Raw genomic sequence first — 24,376 nt, forward strand, 5'->3', positions numbered from 1 at the left:
TGATGTTCTTCGTTTTGCAGTCTTTCATCTTTTTCCTCAGGGGTCTCATTTGCTCGTTTTGCTTTATATGATGCTCTTTGCTGTGCTGCTTTTTGCTCACAGGTCTCATTTGCTTTCTTTGCTTTGTATGATGTTCTTTGTTCTGCAAGACTCTCTGTCTTCTGTTGATAGGTTTGTTTTTCTTGTTTGTCCTTGCATATTGCGCTTTGGATTGCAAGACCTTGCACTTTTTTATCATTTAAATTTGATGCTGCATTTGGTGACATTACTAATTGATTCAAGAGGCCTTCATTCCTGTTCTCTGGCATAGCACTTGGATGTTTGCTTGTGGTGCATGGCACAATGTTTTTCCCAGTACTTTGGTTACAATGTGGTGCAAATGGAAATGCTGTGTTTGGTTGTTGTAGGTTCTCTTTCGTAGATACAAACTCTGGTTTAACCAAGGTGTATGTGTGTTGTTGTTGAACTTGAAAGCAGTTTTCTGACTCAATCATAGAAGAAACATTGCTAGTCAGATTGATAATGTGTATACCAGTAGGTTCAACTGATAAGAAAACATTTTCTGCTTGTACTGGGACAACCTCAAAATTGCATGTTGTGTTCCAGTTAAGTTGTTGCAAGAATGAAACTAGATTGCTGTTTGAACTGTGCATGCTTAAAGTAGAAGTGCCATGGCTATCTGGCAATGCTGTTATGGGACTTCTGGCATGTGAGTCATAAACAAAATACTTGTTATCAGCGTGCAACAATGCTACTGTTGAACCAGTTATTCCATGTGCTGTTATGAAAAGACAAGTGTTGGATTCAGCAAATGCTGCTTCTAGGGCTTTCTTTAAGGTGTAATAAGGATAGACTGCTTCTGTGGCAAATATGTCTCCAGTGTAAGACTCTTTTATTGATACACGTACAGTATTGTTGTAAAGTTGCAAATAGTCTGGAATATCATCAACGGAGAGGAACTCCACACCAGATCTTAGTGATGGTTTTATGTAGGTGTATAGTGCATCTCCTTGAAAAAGTACACCATCAAGGTCTGTACTTGTCCAGGTAATTGCTTGTCTGCAAGTACTGTGGTTAACAACTGCCATTAAAGCATTTGCAGTGCATTGTTTGCCTCTATTATCTCCACTGAAAATGATGTCACCTTGGTGGTATTTTCCCGATAAAATAGATTCACACATTGTTCACAATATATGTGTTCTTTGCTTGACTTTATTTGCACAATGCACAGTGCTCAGTGGCACAATTGAGTCTGGTGTGTGCAAAATGCACAGTGCTCAATGGCACGATTGGTCTGGTGTGTGCAAAATGCACAGTGCTCAATGGCACGATTGGTCTGGTGTGTGCAAAATGCACAGTGCTCAATGGCACGATAGGTCTGGTGTGTGCAAAATGCACAGTGCTCAATGGCACGATAGGTCTGGTGTGTGCAAAATGCACAGTGCTCAGTGGCACAATTGGTCTGGTGTGTGCAAAATGCAGTGCTCAGTGGCACGATTGAGTCTGGTATGTGCAAAATGCACAGTGATCAATGATCTGTTAATAGGTCTCAAGGTCTAATTTGGTTGGATCAAGGACTCTCTTTCAAACCTCTTTGGTTGGATGCAAAATGTAATGCGTAGATTTCAGCAGAAGAAGTATAAATGTGTACTGTGTAAAATCTTATTGAGTACAGACTTTTGCTAGCTGTAAGTTTCTGTATATTACTGTGTCACTTGTATATATAGCAGAGAACAGTCTAAGGCGTCACTGAAACAGAAAGAAAATATTGTCTTGATCACATAACATCTTACTAGTACCAACAAAAAGCAAAAATCTACAAAAGTTCAGGTGTGACATCTTGCCAACTGCTTTGCTGATTGTTTAACAGTTAGCTACAATCCGTTGTTTTCTACTATTCTTTGGAAATGTATGTTTTAATGTATTAGAATCCGATCCATCTTTTCAACTTGTACGATATTTTTACAATCAAAAATGCCCTGCATAATGCCTCGCATCGGCTCAAGCACAGTGCACCATTAAACTATCTAAATTCTCGTCAATCCCCACACACTGGTTTTACTAAAAAAACTATATACCGTTCCTTGGAAATATGTTTCAATGTGTCCGAATTCATGATCACTATCTTTTCAAATTGTACGTTACTCTTACGATCGAAAATGTCCTGCAGGACCTCCTGCAGCTGCATATATAGACGCACGCCCCCCTCCCACCCGCACGTAAACTGTTCCAATCGTTGCACAATAAACTTGACTGTATACCCTCCACAAAATCTTTCGTCAAATGTCGTGCTCATTTTACTCACATGACACTACGCCTTAGAATGTAATGTTATATTTTAATACATCCGAATTCCAGAAAGATAACTTTACAAACTGTACCAATTTCTGTACGATAAAAATCTCACCTCCTCCGCACCGTCAACGCCCGTGAGGGTATTTACCGGAATAACCCGAAATGACCCGGAATAACCCGGAATAACCGTAATATTTCTTGTTCCCATGGCCATATATACATTATTTTATGCCAAAATATTGCATTCTGCGATCTTAACTTATCAAAGCACACTGTATTTCGGTAGCTTTCATCCTTTATTAAGGTTATTCCGGGTTATTCCGGGTTATTCCGGGTTATTCCGCTAAATACCCGGACCCGTCAACGCTATCGCAAAATGAACCGTGCGATTTAACGACAACTCCTCAAATGTTACATGACCAGTGTTTTACTGCAAATCAAGAAACATTTTCCTTTCCTAGACTTTGCTAATGAGCGCTGCAATGTTTTCTGTACGAGTAGAGGTCATGGATAAACAGTATTCTTACAACGTTTATTTGAAGGGCTAAGAAGGGCTGAGAATTGTCGTAAAAACGCACGGTACATTGCGTTTATTTGAAGGGCTGAGAAGGGCTGAGAATTGTCGTAAAAACGCACGGTACATTTTGCGACCATAGCAGACCCATCCAAGGACGAACCATTAAACCGGGGACAAAGCCGGGCGCCTGCGGCGCCCCGGCAAAAAACCTCAAACCTGCACTGACATAGAATAGAATGGCACTATGTTGAACGATGGTTTCAGAATCTTTTATAGTATAATTATACTTTCCAATTTAACTTTTACAATCTTATTGTATTGTTGTACTACTACATACACTCCAGTGCAAATTCAAGTTGTATCACACATTTGTGTCACAATGCTCTTACCAGTGGGGTTCATTCCAGGCGGAGGCGCCGACGCATAAACCCCAGGGTATGGCGGAGGTGGGGCTCCGTACGCTCCGTTCGCCATCGGTGGTGCGGTGGGATACGCCGGGGGCGCGTAGGCAGGGTCAAACACTCCTGGAGGAGGGGGACCAGGGGCATACGCTCCGTTAGGAGGGGGCATGTACACATTGCCCATGGGCATGGGGGGTGCTCTGTTACCATTGCGAGAAGCTGAAAAAAACAAAAAGCAAAATTAAAAAACAAATACTTGGCAGCAAATGAGCAACATTTCTGTACTACTTAACTGTGTTTAAGAATCTGAATCTGATTCAGTGCCCCATAACAAAACTTCTGTTAAGTATTGTCCTTGCTTTGGAAAGATTTTGAAAAAATTGGGCAGCCATAATGTTGCTTTCTATTCTAGTTAGCTTTGCATTAGTATACATGGATTTTTAGGGAAAAAAACAAGGAAAAGAACTAAGACAGTGAAACATAAAAGCTCTTGCAAAAAGAGAACTCGTGAAGAGTTAATGAAGTGGTTGGATTATGCTATCTACCGTGTTTTCAGATTTGAATGAATTGTAAATGGTTTGTTAGCGTTTTGGAATTTCAAACAGTTTCCAAAACTACACAGTAGCACATATACAGTAAACAATTAGCTTTCAATGTATAAACAAAAGTAACTGCAAAAGCCCCCTCAACTGTAAAGAATCTAAGAACATTGAACCTGAACCATCAGGACACTCACCTTCACTGCCCAGTTTCAGCAGGGCCTGACCAAACTCGATGGCTCCTCCGTGGTTAAATGTCATCTTGAAAACTACCTTTCCTTCCCAGCCACCTGAGGAGAAAAATAAGGTCACCATCAGTGTCTGCTTCTTTATTTTGTGAGCAGTATTCTTGTCTAAAATTGGAGGTTTCTATTTTCTTTTTGGCTAATATTTTTATTTTCATATTGTTGTTATGCCAATAGCCGTTACTCACGCAACTGGATATGATTTTGCACGCATTTGTCAGTGACACTAGTGAGATCTTGTTGAACCGCAGGTTTTATACCACAAATATGAATGATGTGTAAAGGTGGTGAAGACAAAGATCAAGCCATTTTCTTTAAGTACAGATTGAGGGATTGAATTTTGCATCTGCTGTCTCCAATCAAATCAACGTACCCTGACCCTGACAAAAAAGAAATTAAGGCTAACAGAAGACAATGAAAGACATAAAGAAGAAAATGTACCTCCAGGTTCAGCGCTGACTTTCCCCTTGATGGCGTTGGCTCCGAACATGGGCTGTTTGATCTCCACTCCCTTCATCAGGTGGAAGGGCATGTGGAAGGACTGCATCAGGTCACGACCTTTGGTGTGGAAGATCACCTGGACCACAACAGACGATTGATGAAGTAGGGTTACTATCATTGTTGTAGATATTAAAGTATATTCAAGAGCTATTTATATGTAAAACAGAGAAAACTGTGCACAACCAGCAAATCTAAAATCTTTATCTATGCTATACAGGTAATGACTCTGTAGAACATTTAAATTTTTAAGAGTAAAATAAGACTTATTGATTGCAGTGTAACACTGCATTGTGTATCATTATAACTGAAACATTTGGCCTGAGCTCATATTACTAGTATATGCCTCAACTAAGGCAGTCTCTATGAAAATTGGCTTTGGTGGTGGTATAACTCATTCTCCTGGCCAACTCCCTTCCCCGGCACAGAGAACTGTTAAGCTCATGTAGAGAATCATGAATCAGCGTTCCCCAAAAAAATAAATACCACCAATCTGAAAGTCTGCAAAGGGGGCTAGAGACTTACCCTGTAGTTAGTCAGGAACACCTTTCCCTTCTTGGTACCTTTGAGGTGGTCAGACAGGGGGCCTGGCTCCGGGTCCTCAAACACCAGCTCTACACCATCGTAGTCCATCACAATACTGGAAACAAAACATGAGTAGGCAGATTTTCACTATCAATTTGATATTGTATATGGTAGTTTCCATACATGTATTAGTCTTCATACTTCAACATAAGTGTGTAACAAGCCTTTGGTAAAACCAAGGAGGTTCAGAGATTATCATGACCAATATTAGCAGACAGGATCACAGTAATGTTAGCAGTTCTGGCTTCTCTATCTCTATGGAGTGGTGTTCAAACAGTCTTTAATATTTATGTTACACAACATTCTGATACACGCCTTCGTCGATTTGCAAGGAAGTTACATGTATTTTGATGAGCGCCTGTTTCTTTTCCGTTGTATCTCCTCACATTATGTTAATGGTTTTTTGCAAGCCAAGAGACATTAAGTAATCTGGTGTAGATAGTAACATCTACTATGTGCTTCAAAATGGCTATGACGACATCATCTTCAGCATCCCCGAACAGGAAGTGTTCACATTTGACAACACATTTTATCCAGAAAACACCCGTTGCCATAGCAAACTACCACATCTTAAGAATCTTTGCGTCCTTAACAATCGAAAAACACAAAAGACAGCTGTAAAATGTGGCCGTACCGTTCTCCATTAAACACTAAAACTCCGCCGTTCTGATGGTGCGCTCTGTTCACCGCCATCTTGTTGGACTGTGTGATGATGACGACTTTTCAGGTGACGTCATGGCTTGACCTCTGACATCCACAACAAAGTCGATAAACACAATCTGGGTAACAAATTAGCCTCCTTACTTAGACAATATTCTTCTTTTGTTGAACGGAAATCAAAGTTTGCGCATTAACCATTTAAAGAATGATGGTAACTCGTTTGATAATAAAAATTTCTGACAAGTCCGACTTTGTTTGGATCTTCTTGCGGCAGGAAAGAGTGAAATGTCGACATTGTTCACAATATCCGCTGAGTAGTTTTGAAAATTGTACATTTCCCATGCAGTTCTCTGTTCAACATGATAGAGCTTTTTGTAAGACTGTACTGTTTGTCCGACCTGAACTGGAATCATTCTTACTTCCTTACACAAACTATTGACTTGAAAACAATAGGTAAGTAATTCGCAACCCAGGCTATCGTTCCAACCACCTGTTTATGTTACTCCTGTTGAAACAAAAGACCGAGTGTATGTTACTCTGTCATTCATCTAAGCATGAGTTACTGTTCATTGTGATGATTGTTGACTTTTCAAGACTTAACAGCGCCAAAACTCTTGGGAAATCGACCTCTAGATCGCCGCATGACCTCCTTTTGTGTCGCTAGGCAACAAGAGGTCGGATTACCTGTGAACCGTTCATAAGGTCCTGGCAGACTTAGTTGCTTGTCTTTACTTTCTCAGCACCTGTATACTTGTTTTCGTCAACGTTATGCCGCCGAAAAAGCCTGTAGTCAAGGCAGGAGCCAAACCAAAGCCCAAGGGGGCGACAGGAGCTAGCTCTGGAGCGAAAAAGCCAGCAGCAGGTGCTCCTGCCAAAGCCACAGCGGCCCCTGCAGCCACTGCTAAAGGTAAGTAGGGTAAAAGTTAGGAGGGGGCGGAGCTGTCTGCTTAGGACAAGGTGCTCGTGGTGCAGATTGATCTTAAAATTCACCCTGTTGCCCTTTAAGTTGTAAAATTCTGTCGATTTTGTTTGATATGACACCGATTTCGGGGACGAAACGCAGAGGCCCGGTACGCGGTAGGACGTTTCGTGCAGAAATTGAATAATTATGAAACATGACTATGCCGGAAGTCATGTTTCATAACCTTGGCTAATGCATGGAGAACAAAAGTAGCTATGCTATACCGGCAGCCCCATGTCGCTGTGCTTGTGCATCATACAATACGTCTATAATTAGTGTAACTTACTAAAATAAGCAAAGACACCCAAACAAACAACTGAGCCCTCTTCTTAATAGACTAACCCAGATTCAACCTAATCTCTAAGCAGATGTTAGAAAATCACACGTAACGTTTTTCAATCTCACGGGACCTAGGCTTTGCCTGATGTTTCGCGAAAACGGGAATTGCAGAACGGTGACGATTTGTCTTTCTACATCTTCTTTGATATTAGACTGAAAACAATTTTTTTATCAGAAGGCCTCAAAAGACTACAAGTTTAACAAGTACAGAAATTTATAGTAGATAAACACAGGTGTACTACGGCTCAGAGTCTGCGTAGACTTCGATCGCCAACTCTTTACTGATGTGATTCCATCTTATCCGAGTTAAACAAAGTTATGCAAAGGCTTTGATATAGACGTTGCACAAGATATTGATTTAGTCACGGTGTAGTGGATGTTGGCTTATTGAAAGGATATGTTTGCTCAGGACCGGGGAATATAAAGACGTAAAGAAAACAACACAACGCAACGGACTAACATGAAGTCGAGCAGGATCGGAGACAATTTTGTCATACGCATAGATGAGCTCTATTGATCATGTATGGAAATTCATAACATCATACCTGTAACTACGAATCTATGTATCTTGGAGATCATGATTGTCATTATGCCACCATTTCCTCGATCACAGAAAAACCCGAAGAACCTAAGGAGATACCGGAAGTGAAGATAGTCCTCAAGCAGCTGATCGACGTGCTGATGAATGATACAGGCGACAAGATCAAAGAGTCGGGAAAGTACGAAATATCTACAGTACTTGTAATGTTAACGTTATGTATGTTTAATTTACGTAAAAGTTACGTAAGATAGACATTTCTGTGGTAAGTCATGATGAGAAGAGGTGGTCGCTTGGGCAGGTTTGACTGTACGACGCAATGAACGTAATTAAGAGCATTCAAGCAATATCAATTTTCCACTTTAAAAATATATGACGAGGCATCACTAAAAAAAACTAATTCTTGAAGATGATGTGTTCCACGACAGATGGCCTCTTGTTATTGACGAGTCGGACCGAGTGTCCACCTTCCTGCGGTACCAGGACACAAACTACCTGAATGCCAAAAACCCCGGGGACATGGAGCCGGAGAGGATACGCATGGCGATTATCGGGGCGATCAGGTGAGTACATAGATAGGTTTGTAAAAGTACTTTCTAACACAGCGCGCTGGTGGTATAACTACTTCTCCTGGGCAACTGCCTTCTCGGCATAGAGAACCTCTACCCCGTGAGCCATATTGATAATCACGAATCAGCGCTATCTCCAAAAACAAACACCACCGTTCCGAATGTCTGCGGAAGAGGCCACTCACACTCATTCTCGTGCATTTAGAATCGCTGAAAAGGGCGAAAAAAATACTGTTTCCCATGCCGGGAATCGAACCCGGGCCTTGTGGGTGAAAGCCACAAATCCTAACCACTAGACCACATGGGATGACATGCCTCCTACAGCCCATAAAATACACCGCATTTTTTGCAATATCTTAACTGAGCAACATCGATTGATTCTGATTGATTTATTCTCCGTAGTTTCTCATTATTGTCACCAAGCCTATAGCTAGACCCTTGCAGTCCTTGATAGCTATAGTGACGTCGGTTGCTGGTTGGTTGGCCTTGCAATTGGTGGCACCCGAACCAACAAGTGAAAAATTTGCAAATGGCGGTAAGCAATTAAACGATGACGTATATTCTGACCTTAGCGCTGTTAAAGACGTTTAATTATAAAAAGGAAAATATTCTTCTGTTCTATTATAGGTTCGGGAAGCCGGTAGTGCTGGACATGATGGACACGCACATGTTTCACGCCGCCGCCGACAAGTTTGATGTCGTGCAGAAGGGCCTTCTGGAGTCCGTGATGACCAAGGACATCCTTGTAGATCAGAAGTAAGTGGCCAGTTAACCTTCACCTTTTACAACTAACATCATCGGCATAAAATGGAGACTAATTGACATGTAATTCCAAAATAAACGCGTGTAATTATGACGATGACGTCGGAAAGACGGGGAGGGGCGCTCATTAGGGAGTGGAGGTTACTAAAGTTTGTTTATTCATCTGTTTACATGTAATGTTATGTAAGTAAACAGTTATAGATAGGGGAAAATGAATAAAAAAATGCATGCGCTGACATTTTGCTTGAATTAGACTTGTCAAAAATGCAAATAACAGTCAAAAATGACATTTTTCTATCGAACTTTGGGTCTTTTCAACATTGCACCATGTACTGTATTAGGAATTTGAGAATTCAATTTTTTAGTGACCCGTTGTCAGTCATTAGCCTGATTGAATCTCGCTTATAGCAGCCTGCCCAACATCCAACCGGCCTCCTAGCCGGTACAGCCCCAGACAGCAGAGTTTGTATTATACAGATTTATCATTCTTTTATTTGCTATCATGACTTTTACTCGTGCAGATACACGTCTCTGGTGAAGGACACGGACCCCGATGAGTACACGGATCAGTCCTCCGCGTTCCGTCACGGCATGGTGGACGGCTTCAGGTTCATCCTCATCACCAGCATGGCCTCCCCATCTCCCGAACTCATGCAGAGGATGTACGTCATCAGGGTGCAGTAATCCGACGTCTCACCCTCCTGCCTATGTGTGGAGGAATACTTGATTTTTAACCTCCTTGGTATACCAACCCCATAAAATCGGTGTGCGCTAATGAACTGGACGGGTAGGCAACGGCTCTGCTCCGTAGCGAAACATGCGAATCCTCGATGGTAGAAAATCTACATTGTAACAAGGCTAACTGTTCGGAAGATCATGATATATGTTCACGATAAATGTGATGTGTTATATAGTGCTTTTTTTTCCATTTACCAAAACAAAAGTGCAATGAACACGCACAAGTCAAACGAAACTTGGAATACAGCACACACTGACTCTAATGACTGTGTATATACGACGGTCGATGGCTACAGAAAAAGACAAGTAAATGATTTCACTTCTAATAGCCGCGAGATTATTCACTGCTACGCTGTCGTTTAGTATAACTAACCACACTGGTTCCATGAAAAGCATGCAGCCACATTCAAGAATACCAAGGGCTATTTGGGATTATACAGTTAACGTTAGTGTCCAATCAAGGACCTTTGCTACAATGGAGATGTTTATAAGTAACGTAACCATTCTTCATTAAACACGTTTATAACTTGACTTTTTGTCGTGATACTTTTGATCCTTTTCTGTGCCTCATGGTGAAACTTAGCAAGTTGAACTCAATATTCTATGTCAAAAAGAAAATCGTAAGTCCCTAAGACCCCTTATCAGCGATAACAATCAGCTCTCCTTGCTTGAGTACCCTTGAGAATTAGCCAGTCAACGGTTTGTAGCAGACGACAAAGTGGCCACACCCCTTTCCGTTTGCCATAATCCTCATTTGAGTTTCCCGCCATTTGCCGTTTCATTTTTGGCCAATCAGAGAAGAGAACGGACGCTTGTTTGTCACGTGACGACGCGGCCAGCTGATTTCAGTTTGAGCGGTCATTTCGAGACGAACAGTAGCAAGTAGCAGACATCGCGCACATTTAGTAGTAATTCTTGCATATCTACAGCCTCAAACTCTCAGGGAATAGTCATGAAAGGTAGGTTATCACTTTTCTTATCATCTTTGTCACAATTCTGCACCGGGAGAGCTAAATAAAGCACAATCGTGAGATTTTGGAGGGAACTTTAAACGGCAACATGCTTGGGGCGCTGTGGGAGGGCGAAATTCCGATGCATGTAGCAGTTTCCACTTTTCAGTAGTAACGGCTAATTGGTTTCAGTACGACTAAATGGATATTTTCGAAGCCTACTAAGTAAAATATATATCTAAGATCCATTAGTATTTTTGTGATATGTGGTGTGTGTGTAGATTGTTTGACCCTGGCCTGGGCAGGGCGGGTAGGTCTTGCCGCGCGCGCCAGTCGTATGTAATTTTGGGTCGTAATCTGGGACAAGTTTTCTGACCAACGACCGGCAAAATCACCTAGAACATTCTTATAGCTCCAGAAGACACTGTGTGTGTGTGCGTACAGTTGATCGCGTTGTGTTTGGTGATAAATTCAGGCAACTTGTTACTTTGTTGCACTGTAAACAGAGTAACGTGTCTTGCGAGGCAGTGCCAAGAAAACCTTAGCCGAGGATAATTATGCGCACGCCCGCCTCAAAATGACTGTTATTTTCTGTACAATCAAGTAGGCGTTGAGGTCACGTATATGTCCTCACTTAACGGATGCTCACGTTGTTGTGTAAAAGCTATAAGGTCACAGAAAACTGTCCGGACTAAGTAGCTGCGTGTCCTTGAATGGCGTCAAGCGTCCCCGGACGGACGACCGTTACGCTGGCCGGTAAACCGCAGCCCAACCGACGCGCGCCGCCGGCGAATGCCGCAGTGTTTGGTTTCCTGATTATTTTCCAACCGTTACTTTTATCCCGCGAACGAAAGATAAATTTGTGATTGAGATTATAACGTCTTCCAATCGTTTATGAACATTCGTTTTATTTTTCGAGCCGTTTTGGAAATTGTTTTGTTTCAAACTTATCGTTTGTTTTGAAATGCAAATTACTGAAATCGACGTTATGTCGTCTGCACATCGTTTTAGGAGTTCAGGACGAGGTAAAGACTATTGCCATAGGATCGAAATCTTTGTTTTCAACACTATCTTTCAGATTGGAGCCTTACACACCAAATTTTGGCTGTTCAGGAATTATTTTCATATACTATGACTTTTGTTTCCACTGGTATCAGTGTTTGTACAGGTGGCCATCGACACTGATACTTTTGTTCAATGTAATGTCTCATTTTTCTGCAAATGTTTTCTAAGAAAATGGACAGACAATATAAGTCGATTCTGTCCAATTGTTATTAGAGAAAATCAAATAATTTTTTTCTCAAGAAATTCAAATAACAGGTACATTTACTCAGTATAAAGTACACTAATCTGAAAATTGGGTTAATAAACTTTATTTAATATAAGAATATGATACTATATGATAATATAAGATTACAAAGTAAGATATCGACAACTACTATAGAGGATCAGGTTCAGGTCCGGACCTGAACCTAAACCTCTGGACTCGGACCTGGACTCGAACCTGATCAAGCCAAAAGGTATCCAGCCCTAGTTGAAATCCTTCAAACAAGTTTTTTTTTTTAATTGTGGTGTGATGTTTTCTATATTACAGTTTATAAGGGACAATCTCTTGTTTTGTATTTTCCCATCTTTTTGGAAGTATTCTCAAAAATACTTAATCTTATATTGACTGACTTTTAGGACCAGGCAGACAGTAAATCCATAGCCTCTTAGCCCTTATTCAACCTCCTTGGTCTTAGTTGAAATATTTCTAGAATCATCATCAGATTTATCCTCAGGTGACCCCATCCCATGTCCAGCCTGGCCCAGAACAAGCTGTGGGGGCCATCACAACATAGGCTCGTGCGAACCAGAGCAATGGGTGTGATAATTTTAGTAATGGCCATCATTGTTTATCCTTTTGCAGTAGAAAACCAGATGACTAGAAGGAGAACATGCCGTCGCTGCAAATCTGTGTACAAGCAATGCAAGCCCAGCGTGAGGAAAGCCCCCGACATCTGGGCACTCCCGGAAGAACTGCAACTCCTCATGCTTAGGTACCTCCCAGCAAAGGACCTTGCCAATATGAGACTGGTAAGACTTGTTTTGAAAGAGAGATGTAAACATCCACTTCACATACACCTGGATATGCAGTTAGAGATGCCTTACAAAAAACTACTCGCTTTATATGTGACATGTTTCCATCTGTATGTTGAATACTAGTAGAGAAAGCAAGTTTCAGATAGTGTTAGTCAAGAAAAGAGCAAGTCTAGTATGGCCAGAGGAATCAACTACTGTATCCAAGGCATGGACTACAAAGCAAATACACTGAGCATCAAGTTTCTGTGTTTTTGGCGCTTAGATGGCTGGTGTTATAGCTAGAAGGAGTTGGTGAGATACGGTCATTGTGTAATTGTCAGTAACCTGACCTCAAACAAAATATCCGGCGTGCAGTCGGCACACAAGGTCTAATGTTATTCAAATCACTGCTAACGACTTTTCAATGTGCGCCAAGTAAAGTTGTAGGGAATGACTATACAGTATACATCTGATAGCTTTCCAAATAAGAAGTTTGGACCAAATGTCAAGAGGGGTTTAAGAGGTGCAAAGATTTTGTTTGTTTGACAACTGAGTGTGCCTTGAGTACTCAGTCTAGGTCAAATTTGGTGACCTCTGGTACCAAGGTTCAAGTTTGTTCAACCTGTTTATGAAAAGAATTTGTATACAAGCACTATCAAAAGAGTTTCAACACCACTGTAACTGTGCATAACATAGCATTGTGTACAGTACCCAACATACACAGAACTCAGTTAGCAAAGTCAAACAAAGATCCTTTTGGTATGGTGAAAAAAACGTGACAGCAAGGAATTTCAATTCATAAATTCAGCCTCCTTGTTGAAATTACATTGTAACTTACACATGTGCTGTGATTTTCAATGGCAGGTCCACTCAAGCTTCAAGCAGCTAGTAGACAACAACCCTACGCTATGGGTGAACACTAACTTTGGGGGCATCTGGCCCAGTCCAGCCAATGTGGAACAGCTGAAAAAGTGAGTATGTGAAGGAAATGTGTAGAGGAAGGTACTAAGATAAAGCTCCTTGGTATTATTATATATAGCAGACTTCATTTTAGAAAGGATTAAGGGAAGATTGCTGACCTTTTAAAACATGAAAGGACCGAGTATTTCATCCCATTTCTGTTATACTCTATTTCTGTGCGTTGATATTTTTGGGGCATTTTTATAAGTGTTAAAAACTTTGTTGAATGTTATAACCAATGGCAATTGTAGTCATCTGCTGTCCGTGGACAAGAATGACATACATTTTCTCCCTACTTCAGAATTGCAGAATACGGAAACCTGGAGCTACTTATCAAGTTGGGAGTGGCCTATCTGTACAATGAAGGATGTGAGTAATCTATACGTCTGTATATAATGTATACTTATAGACTGCTTTTTCGTTTGCAAGATTTCGTTTGTAAAATTTACTGTCTTGCAAAAAAGTAGCAAAACTTAAAACAGATACTGGTGTAAGCATGATATTTGTACCCTATTAATGATTTTTTTATGAGAGGGAGACAAAATAATATAAGAAATAATTCATACTTGACAAGCAAGTGTTCCTCTGCAATTCATGTACTTGCCAGATTTTTGAACACTTTCTACCTTACACACTTTAGTAAAACAATAAATTTTCCTTTCTTTCAGTTCCCGAAATCGAGGGTGAGCAGGCGAGCAGGAACGGTGTCCGTGCAGCCGAGTTCTTCATGAAGTCAGAGGAGCTGGTCCGAGCGGCAGGCACCCCACCCTTCACCTGGCTCTTCATCCGGCCTCCATGGACCACGACCGGCACCTGCTGCAAGTCACTCGCTTTCAAGACTATCAAGGACCAGGCAGCTAGCTCAGAGGTATGTGGTTCTGATGGCAACGACCAGTGGAACACTGATGCTGTTTGGATGATGAAAAGATCTTTTGGATTTCAAACCACCTGTATTTTACTATTTTTAGTCGCCACACAAGTAACATGTAAAGTAACATGATAACAAATATCCAAATTATTACTATGAATAACATGTGAACGTTGTTTTATTGACATTTATTGTATTAACTTTGTTTCTTTTTTCTTCAGAATACCAGTCCAGCCTTGCCATTCTGCATAGCCAAAGCACAAGGACTCTTTGATGTAAGTTGTCCATTTTACAATTATACAGTTGTTAGTTGGTCTTCTCTGCTCATGCTTAATAAGAGAACAAACCTTCATTGTAGAAGAAAATAGAAAACATAGAAACCCCTAGAGTACAGTCTCAGCAGTTTTCTTGAATACATGGTGTATATTTCTGTTTGTGATTACAAGTATGTTGCCAGCTGAATAGATTGAAATCAACAGATTGATCCTCCTGTTTGTGCGTTAGGACGAGGAAGAGCGGTCAGAGGCAATCAAATGGTTTGAGAAGTCAGCCAACATGGGATCTGAGTATGCCACCTTTACTATGTGGGAGCTCAGGCACAAGGACCAGGTGAGTTGTGCTTTGTTAAAGCAGACTCTTGAAAGTATGCACAAAGCATGCTTTTCAAGTACCAATTTTTTCATCATGATACACAGTACTTTTTTAACAGTGCTGATAAGGTATAATATGAGAAAGGAACACATGTATCATCTGAAAATGGCATCAAAATTCATTTATCAATCTTTGGAACATTGATTACCAAGAGGGTCCAGAGAACATGGCAAAGATTGGTACTTGGTAGAAGAGTTACGTAACAGATTCAACTTCAGAAATTGATCAATAATCATATGTAAACTTCAGAATCATCCGATTGCCAAGCCCTGCACTTCACATCCAAGACAGGTTAATGCTGTCAGGGTTACTTAGTGCGCTACTTTACAAACATTGACTTATAGGAAAAGACACTTTCTGAAGTCTGGTTCTCTCTCCCACAGATGATCGAGCCTGTAGGTAGCAGACATGCTGTTAGACTGCTACGAGAGATTACTGCTTCTGGCTCCTGGCAGGCACAGGTGAGGACTGATCTCATATCTTTTCAAGCTAACCGTGTATTTCAAAAATATTCACAGCATGTACAGAAATGAAGATCAAGTAGCCTCCACATTAGTCTCTATGATTAAGCTTTTTTCTGATGGCATATCAGTTCTATTGCATTAAATTCTAAGTAAACAACCCTAACTACAAGTCCACCATTCAATGAATTACATCAGGAATTTTTGTCCTCTGTTTTCGTTTCCTGTTTCACAGCTGGAACTGTGCAATGGATATGCCAAGGGTCTGTACGGCGGTGTGTGCGCTGCGCAGGCGGCTGAGGTGGTCAGACAGTTCGTGCTGTCCTCCCAGCCCTCCTACAGCCACAGGATCTTCGAGATTCAGAAAGGCATGAACAACATCATGAGGTAGGAGCCAGGCATGTTTCTGTGTTCTGTAGCATGATGTTATTCATCGGCACAATTTAGAAGTAGGAAACAAAAAAATATGCATACCCATGCCAGCTGATAAAACTCAGTTTCTGCCCCCCTGACAGTGTAAAAAGTGCCAAGTTCATACAGTCTAACTATGTTGGAATAATGATGGTTTTGTTTAGACACCTATTAAGTTGAGTGCAGATCTATATTTTAACTTTTGTTATTGTTATTTACACTGTAAAGTAGTAATAGTAGTTTCAATCAAAAAAATGTAGATAAAATGTGGAAAGTGCTGGCAGAGACCAATATGATCTGCATGTGGTCTTCCCTTGTCTAGTGTACCAAAATATCAATTGACAACAATTGCCACAGATGATAAAAGAGTCAATGATTGTACACTGATGTTTCTGCCCACAGATTTATCTTGGTAGACTGGTTGGTGGAAGTTGCTTCCATGAAGGACTTCTCGACACAGGTGCTTCATGCGGCCGTGCGCTGCGTGGACCGTTACCTCATGACACACAAGACTCCGCGCTCCAAGCTGCAGTTGGTGGGGGTCGCTTCCATGGTGCTAGTAACACGGTACGACAACTGTCTGGTTTCATCTTCTGCACATTTCATACATATTGACTATATGACATTCAGGGCTCAAAATATTTTTTTGTATCCAAAATTGAAGCAGGGCACCTAATTTCTGACTGTGGGTGCACGGGTGCGCCTACATATTTGTTTGTTTGTTTGTTTTGTAAGTTGTAACATTAGCTCTCACATTGTGTCCTGTTTGTTTCCACCATAAATATCTTTTGTGCATCTATTCCCAAACATGAACTTTGAGTCATGTTTTATGTATGAATAGTCCTTGTTTCTTTTTCCAATGCAGTGGATAAGCATGGTTTCTTCTTGACTGGAATTAAGTCTGTCTATTATTTCCCCAGATATCTTGCCAAGGACATCCTGACAGTCCGTGAGGCCGTCTGGCTGACAGACAACACCTACAAGTACGAGGATGTGGTCAGGATGATGGGGGAGCTGACGGCCACGCTTAGGGGAGAAATCAGGGTGAGTGTGAAACACGGAACCTTATGTTTATACCCTTGTACAAGTTGTAGTGCCTAGGTCCATGTATACATGTAGGGCAGGAAGTTTTCTTGCTGTTTCAGTATACGTAGGGGGGTGTATTCTGACAGGATGGGATTGCTAGTCCTTCCCCTTAAATGTGCTCGAGGCGCCTCCTCAAATACAGGACCCCTATTTTACGTCCCTTCCAAAAGACGAGTCGAGCTTCAACAGTGATGCCTTCCATGGACTGAATTGGCATCTTCCGGTTCCCAATAATTGCTACATTCCCCCATTGAACCTTTAAAAGCCTCAAATTTTGAGCTACAGAAAATTCCTCACAAATCTAACAGCATTTGGTAAACGAAACCACTGTTGCTTTGGGGAAAAAAAACATTAAAAATGTCATAAACAATTTTTTTTCTCTTCAACCTTGTTTCTTGACACAGGCCCTGACCTCAGCAGACTACTTGGACCTGTTCTTCAAGCTGCAGTTGCTGGACCAGAGGACCAAGTGTCTGGCAGCCTACATCTGTGACCTGGCCCTGCTGCAGACGGAGATCATGGGCACCTACAGTCCTGCCGTCATTGCTGCAAGTGCGCTGCTGCTAGCCAAGATGACTACCAACAAAGGTACCTAGCTTACATGCAAATGCCTAAGACATTGTATCTTCAAGATCTTAATAATCAGTAAGCCTGGTATACAACCTTTGGAAGTGGGCTAAATATAAGGACTACATCAGATTCTCATGCCTGAAATAGAAGAAAGCAATTTCTCTAAGGAGGGGTTGCAGGGAGTTGTGCATGTATCTCATTTCCTGTTACATTATCAAGGTCTCAAATGGTTTCCTTTGCCTGCTAGATGCTGAACTATGGTCCAGTCACATGACACAGTTCACTGGCCTTCAGGTCGTGGACCTCCTGACCTGCACGCTTCAGGTCTACCACAAGTGGTGAGTGTCATAGATCTTTCCCTTCTACATGTACTGAACTCAATCAAGATTTTCTTTGCCTCTGACTACAATACAAACTGTAGCCATGTTGTTTGTCTCTGTTCAATCATAAATTTAGTATTCAAGCATCAATATGCATTTCATCGTCTGCGGATACTACATGTAATACTTTCACAACATATAAGTGGTTGAACAATGAGACAGACATATGAGAAAGACAGTCTCTGCAACATAAGACACAACTTTGCATATAAAAAAGATATAGGCCTCGGTCTGCCTGAGTTGCAAAGTTCTTTTCTGTAGATCCACTTCGCCGATTTCCATAAATTCAGTCTAGCTTTTGATGTGTAAACATGCTAACGTTGATCACCCCTCTTTCAGTTTGTGCCAACCCCCGCCACGGGATCACCACAATAACCCCCTGACCGCGGTCAGGCAGCACTACGGCGACGAGCGCTTCTGCAAGGTCAGCGAGATCGAGCTCCTCAGCAACAACGAGCTGATAGCAAGGCTGGGATTGGACAGCAATGTTGCAGCAGAGCCAATCACGGCTGACTTTGCAAACCAGAAGTTGAACATAGACATCCTGGGATCCTCTCCAAGACCAGTCAAGAGTGCAAGGTGGGTAGATTTACATCATCAACAAGCAAGAAGAAACTGAGTTAAGTTTGCACAGATTATCTAAAGCATGAACATTTTGGGGTTAGCAAAGACTGACCCATCTTCGAAAAAGTTCTTTTGTTTTAAACACAGAAAAAGAATGAATGCTTGGACCAGGTTTTCATATATATATTTAGTCAACTTTTGGCAACCTTCTGCGATGCCTGAATTGAGCTCATATTCTACTCTACTGTTTACAGTTGCACTGGTAATATGAAACTGACATTTTTGTTCCTTCTATCAGACCCTGCCCTGACCAAGAGGCAGACCGCAGCACCATGGTGACGCCCATCATGGAACTGTCCATGGACAACTCTGGGTACGAGGGAGACATGGAGAGTGAGGGAGAATACCTGGGTAAGGAACACTGCTGTGCTAGTAGCTCCAATGTTAACAAGAATTGATAAGCATAAGTCCATGATGAGAGACATAGCATATATAATGTAATGAATATGGTTGGAGAACAGGTTCAGTCCAGTTTTCTGCATGAAGTCCTGTAGTTATCATGAATTCCATGATGTACTGATTGAACAGACATACAAGGGCATTTTGGCAACCATCTGTCACCTTCCTCACACAGGGCAATGCTAACTAGTTCTACTTCGCACTGCAGCTAGTTATTGCTGCAGTTACCAATAGATGCATGGTTGTGAATAAAGAACTTTGATACTGGGTTCTGATCTATACTGCATGAGAAATTGTCACTTAAACCGAGCCTTGTTTTGTTTTGTCCCATCTGTAGACATGTCCGATGAGGAAATGAGTGAAGATGACCACGGAGAAGACGAGGTGTGCACCTGCTGCTCAGCAAGTGCCTCATCTGACAACGCTTCTGATTGGCTGGATGTCATCAGCCCCACCGCAGCTAACAAACCATTGTTCAGGACACAGATCGCTGTTGACCAATCCATGACCAGTATGGACGTCTCCATGGAGACCCCCAGTCAGTTTCTCCAGGACTTTAACTCCTTTGACATTGAGGGTGCTAGTAACAGCTCTGGGGTGTACCATGATGAAATGGGGGAGGCGACGGCCAAAGTTTTCCAGCCACTGTCTAAGGGCATGAGGAACATCACGATACGTGCGCGCCGCAGGGCCAGCTCTCCCGAGTCGTCGAGTCCATGTTCAAGTGCATGCTCCAGCCCCAGAGCGCCTCTACGGGCCCTACAGAACATCAGCCAGGATGTTGCCAATGCAGTTCTACCTCAGAAGAAATCAGTCAAGAGAAAGGAGTGTGCTTGACTTGAGCTCTGAGGAAAATGTTTCAGATACTGTGTAGGCCAGCAAATAACTGCCATGTGTGATAGAACAGTAGTTGTGTTTGGCATCATGATCTGCATGCAATACCATTTGTAGATGTGTTTTGAGAGGCTGAAGTTTTCTGCCAAAAAGTTGACAGTTGTAGCTATAAGAAAACTTAGGCCTTTGCAATACATACATGTACAAGTAGAACTGTATCCCAGGCAATAGTGAAGGCTTTGTTTTCAATACAGCATCTAGGCAGTAGTTCTCAATGTTACAGACTCTGTGCCATACTTTTGTTTGGCTGCTAGTGTTACTATCCATGTTTCTTTGTGAATTCTGGCAGCTTTCATTTGTACCAGTACATATATTCCAGATTACATTCTATGGTCTTTCAATACTCATGGTGATGGCAGCTGTCTTAAACTCCAATTGTATATGTCTATATCGATAGACTTGAATAATACAAATATTTCATTCAATACCAAAGTTTTTCTTCACATGTCTTGTCATGTGAGATATCAGTAGGTTGTGATTGATGATCTGCAAATTCATTGTGGATACTTTTTGCAAGGAAATATACAAGAATGCAGAGCTTGAGGTTGTCATTTAGATTATTGTGACAAATATGCTACTAATGGTATCCTTTGATGTAAGCAAGCTACAAAAGTTTAATATGATTATGTGTGTTGTTGAGAGAAATCTAATCACAACACAAAGCAAGGTGGAAAATGATTTTGATAATTGAAAAAGCCAAACAAAAAGATGTACCAATATTTAACATATCTTCAGCTAAAATGACTTTCAGTAGATTTACTGACATCAATAAGGCAGTACATAGACTTGGACTGAATTCATAAAGTACCAAATGAAGTTGGTCATGTGTAGTTTGTATCTGACATTTATGGTGCTCGAAAACACTTTGGTGCAATGTCAGGATTTGATATCATTTATATTGTGTAGAAGGACATGACAATGAATTTTCATTTGTGACTATCAAATATGCAGTTTCTAAGAATTGAACTGTCACAATATTCTTAAGGTATACTTATCAGGGCTGTCCACACTTTTTTCCCCATAATTTGTACATATTTTGTTAACCCTTTTGGTCTAGATATAGGATATTGATAATTTTGAATTCTCGTTTCCAAGTCAGACTTGCTATTTGTTACAATGTGATGAATGTATATTGTTACCCTTGGCAATGCTGTCTTATGGTGTAACCAACATAGTTTGGTGTGTGAGTTAAACAAGACTAGCCCAGCCTATATTAGGAGAGAAACTTATATACTTGCAAAGCAGACATAGGCTTTAGATGACTAGATCTATGTAAAAATGTTTCCATAGAGAACGATAGCTTTGGTGCGATAGGTTGCATTAACAATTTGCTGCTTGGCTAGTTGCATGCCACGCTGCTCTTTAGCAAGAAGCTTTGGTGCAATGAGGCAGGATACTTTGTGTCTCCAGCCTTGCCACGATATATTAATATGATCTTCACGTTTTGCACCCAGCTTTATTGTATATACAAGTCAGACATGCAGTTCTTCAAATAACATTCCAAGATATTCTCATAAGAATGGTAAGCATAAATCTGGTTATTTTCATGTAAACTTCAGGGAGAATCCAACCTATTTTTGTACGCTCCATATCATCATTTGTACGTTCCACACCGTTTTCTATTAAATGGAATTTCTTGTACCCTTTTTTCCAGTGTATACTTTATTCCAACTGTTGGGCAAAACAACTTGTCAGATGTATAATTGTACATGTACCTCTGATAAGCAATATGAAAAACCAATAATTTTGTAACAATCAAAGTTACTTCACATGTATCGGAGGCTAATTATACAATTTGCACCTAAGCTATAAATATACTGAGCTGACTTCATGTTGAACATTACTTCAAGGGAATGTAAACACATAGCAGTCATTTACAGGAACATACAAAAAACAAGCTCCAGGCTGATGCAACACTTTTTTTTGTTACAAAGTTCATGCCTGTCGTCGTAACTTAGGTGTAAGGTTGAAACATAAACGTTGACTTCAAGGCAAAAGCTGATAACAAAACATGATAAACATTATCAAAAAATACAACTGAATGTCAGCATGTTAAATGACAGCTCACTTTGGCCCTGTTCATACTAGGATTCGCGTATCGGGATATATCCGGATACAGCGTAAATCAGGATATATCCATTTGCGTTCATACTAGGGTTAACGAATCCAGATATGATATTCGTGTCCAAAATAAGATCCGGATATATCCTAATTACACCATCTGATGCTGCTTGGTGAAGTCCAACTTAACTCTTAAGTAGTGTTTGCTTTGGTGTAGCATGGTAGGGGTGAGGCGACGAGCTACGTCGTGCACTTGAAAGAAGGAAATAACGTTTTTGCAAGACTACAAGTGTCTAAATGTCTTCACGCCGTACTAGAAAATTTAGAAATGACCGTTTATTCTTAACTGACAGTTCTAGAATGTTCTTTAGAACAGGTGTTCGTACCTGCCAGGTGGCAACACCTACAACGCAGCCCGTTGCCTCATCCTTACCATGCTACACCAAGCAAACGCTACTTAAGAGTTAAGTTTGACGTCAGATCCAACAGCGAATCCGGATACGTGAATCCTATTGTGTTCACACCAGGGTTCACCCCACAGCGAATCCGGATAAATCCACCCCCATATGTGGATTCAGGGTATCCGGATATATCCCATAAAGATCCGGATTTGGGCCGTTCATACCAGGGTTCGCGACTCAGCGAATCCGGATACGCGAATCCTGGTATGAACGGGGTGTTTGGCTCTGACAACTTTTTTAACTACCAGTATCTCCCTGCTAAGTAATGATGTAACAATACAATACGAATCTGGTGCATGGATGAGAACACAGCTGGAAGAAGGTGAAGGCATCTTCTGAGTTAGCCACTGTTCCCGACAGTTGTTACAACAGTTAGATACGATCCATTGAAAGTTCATGCAGCATTGGGCAGTTCCTCCTTTTCCTTCTCTTCCTCATGCTTTTCTTTGTCCTGATTAGGTTCCACATTGTCTTTGGCTGGTGCTACTGTCACAGCAGTTCCTTGGAAATGATCCTGGAGTAAAAAAAAAATCCAAGCTGTTAAAACAAGCTTTATCATCAAAAGCAATTAGTTAAAGCCTAACATTAAGGCTACAAAACTTTGACTTGACGTTGACTTTATTGCAATTGTAAACAGTATAATACACATGGGTCACAGGCAGCAATCGCTGATGTTGTGACACACATTAAGAAAAAGACATAACAATCAATAAATAGGTCTAAAATATCATCTACATGTAAGATACTCGTATTATCAAGCAGTCCACACAAAACATTCAAACAGTAGGAGAGAGTACCTGAAGACGAGATTTAACAGTTGTGAACATTTCATGGCCGTGGCACACAACAAACCAGGAGGCAGACACGGTAAGGGTCAGCAAGATGGCGACAAACGCAGCTCCGGACAATACTCCAGCCAGGACCAGGCAAGCAGCGGTCAGCAGAAATCCTGTAAAAAAGTCTTGTTATTAAATCTTCATGTGGAATATTTAGTACATAAAACATTCCACTAGCATCTATGTTGATAGCATGATCTGTTACCCATTTTAGCCATTTTTTTACCCATTCTTATCATGTGCGGGCTTATCGTGTGAAAAGTTGTTTTAAGGTATACCTGTTATCTAACAGCTGCCTTTAAAGCTGTGTACCTAAACAATAAGATTGCCCCTCTTTGGAAAAAAATGTTACCTTCCAACACCAGGAATCCGCTGAAGGTGAAGATGAGGCTGCCGAGAACAAAGAACAGGAACATCAGGAATGGCATTGTTCCCATGGCAACCACCAGGGTCAGGAACAGGGTCCAGACAGGGTTCTCATTTGCATACTGTATAGACTGCTGTACCTGTTGAACAAGAATACATTATGCTAATGATGTTTTGTTGAGGGATGTTCGTTTTGTTGATATTATCTGCACTACCCATTATGCCTAGGAAATGAGGGTCTTCATACAATATCATGTCATTTTTGTCCAGTAATATTCTTACTATCAGTTCAGTTCAGTTCTTACTATTCAAAGATAAAAGTTCTTTTATATGATTAAGTCTACACCTCGGGTTCTATGTTCCCTTATAACCCTTTAAATCACAGGGGATTCCAAACAGCATATGGGGTGCAGCATAGGGGTGTTGGAACTGGGACATAAGAAACATAGGGATGCTGGTACAGGGCTGTCGCCTATACATATGTAGCTACATGTACCTGCTGACTTCTGTAGACCCTCTGCACCAGATCCTGTGTGCTGTTCCTCAGCTCCTGCAGACTGGTCCCTACACTTTCACTACCCATCATTCACTCCTTTGGCTGCCAATTTTATCGTAAATGTAACTAGTTACCTGCAAAAGAAGAATATGATTTGATGATAATTAGACTTCAGGCGAACATCGTTATTGGTT

At 41.1% G+C, this 24,376-nt stretch overlaps 4 protein-coding genes and 1 non-coding gene across 5 annotated transcripts in view; 2 read left to right on the forward strand and 3 right to left on the reverse strand.

Moving 5' to 3' along the window:
- The window catches only part of LOC118429287 (WW domain-binding protein 2-like), an 8,359-nt gene extending 2,503 nt beyond the window's left edge, over nucleotides 1-5,856 (reverse strand). Inside the window, exons 1-5 of the mRNA XM_035839766.1 lie at nucleotides 5,715-5,856; nucleotides 5,021-5,135; nucleotides 4,439-4,574; nucleotides 3,950-4,042; nucleotides 3,202-3,432 (exon numbers count right to left, since the gene is read on the reverse strand). Of these exons, the coding sequence (XP_035695659.1) occupies nucleotides 3,202-3,432; nucleotides 3,950-4,042; nucleotides 4,439-4,574; nucleotides 5,021-5,135; nucleotides 5,715-5,773 (634 nt within the window). The 5' untranslated portion in view covers nucleotides 5,774-5,856. The remainder of the gene's footprint in view (nucleotides 1-3,201; nucleotides 3,433-3,949; nucleotides 4,043-4,438; nucleotides 4,575-5,020; nucleotides 5,136-5,714) is intronic.
- A 527-nt stretch (nucleotides 5,857-6,383) lies between these two features.
- LOC118429309 (putative IQ motif and ankyrin repeat domain-containing protein) lies at nucleotides 6,384-9,627 on the forward strand. Its single transcript, XM_035839791.1, has 5 exons — nucleotides 6,384-6,647; nucleotides 7,654-7,759; nucleotides 8,007-8,141; nucleotides 8,775-8,903; nucleotides 9,431-9,627. Exons 1-5 carry the CDS (start codon nucleotides 6,509-6,511, stop codon nucleotides 9,591-9,593), a joined length of 672 nt encoding a protein of 223 aa, XP_035695684.1. The 5' UTR covers nucleotides 6,384-6,508; the 3' UTR covers nucleotides 9,594-9,627.
- Nucleotides 8,383-8,454, reverse strand: Trnae-uuc. Its single transcript has one exon. It is a non-coding gene; the product is annotated as a tRNA-Glu (tRNA).
- Nucleotides 9,628-10,466: 839 nt separating the features above from the next.
- On the forward strand, nucleotides 10,467-21,856 carry LOC118429069 (cyclin-F-like). Its single transcript, XM_035839426.1, has 16 exons — nucleotides 10,467-10,606; nucleotides 12,507-12,673; nucleotides 13,523-13,629; nucleotides 13,920-13,987; nucleotides 14,287-14,486; nucleotides 14,708-14,761; nucleotides 14,991-15,095; nucleotides 15,521-15,598; nucleotides 15,834-15,985; nucleotides 16,412-16,576; nucleotides 16,930-17,053; nucleotides 17,500-17,683; nucleotides 17,913-18,003; nucleotides 18,385-18,624; nucleotides 18,908-19,020; nucleotides 19,406-21,856. The coding sequence occupies exons 1-16, from the start codon at nucleotides 10,600-10,602 to the stop codon at nucleotides 19,903-19,905; spliced, it is 2,355 nt and encodes a 784-aa protein (XP_035695319.1). The 5' UTR covers nucleotides 10,467-10,599; the 3' UTR covers nucleotides 19,906-21,856.
- Nucleotides 21,857-22,845: 989 nt separating this feature from the next.
- Nucleotides 22,846-24,308, reverse strand: LOC118429071. Its single transcript, XM_035839429.1, has 4 exons — nucleotides 24,183-24,308; nucleotides 23,673-23,826; nucleotides 23,282-23,433; nucleotides 22,846-22,998 (listed from the first exon to the last, which is right to left on the reverse strand). The coding sequence occupies exons 1-4, from the start codon at nucleotides 24,270-24,272 to the stop codon at nucleotides 22,879-22,881; spliced, it is 516 nt and encodes a 171-aa protein (XP_035695322.1). The 5' UTR covers nucleotides 24,273-24,308; the 3' UTR covers nucleotides 22,846-22,878.
- Between the last annotated feature and the right edge of the window lie 68 nt (nucleotides 24,309-24,376).

Source organism: Branchiostoma floridae, chromosome 13 (genome assembly GCF_000003815.2).
Source record: "Branchiostoma floridae strain S238N-H82 chromosome 13, Bfl_VNyyK, whole genome shotgun sequence".
Classification (NCBI taxonomy): Eukaryota; Metazoa; Chordata; class Leptocardii; order Amphioxiformes; family Branchiostomatidae; genus Branchiostoma; species Branchiostoma floridae.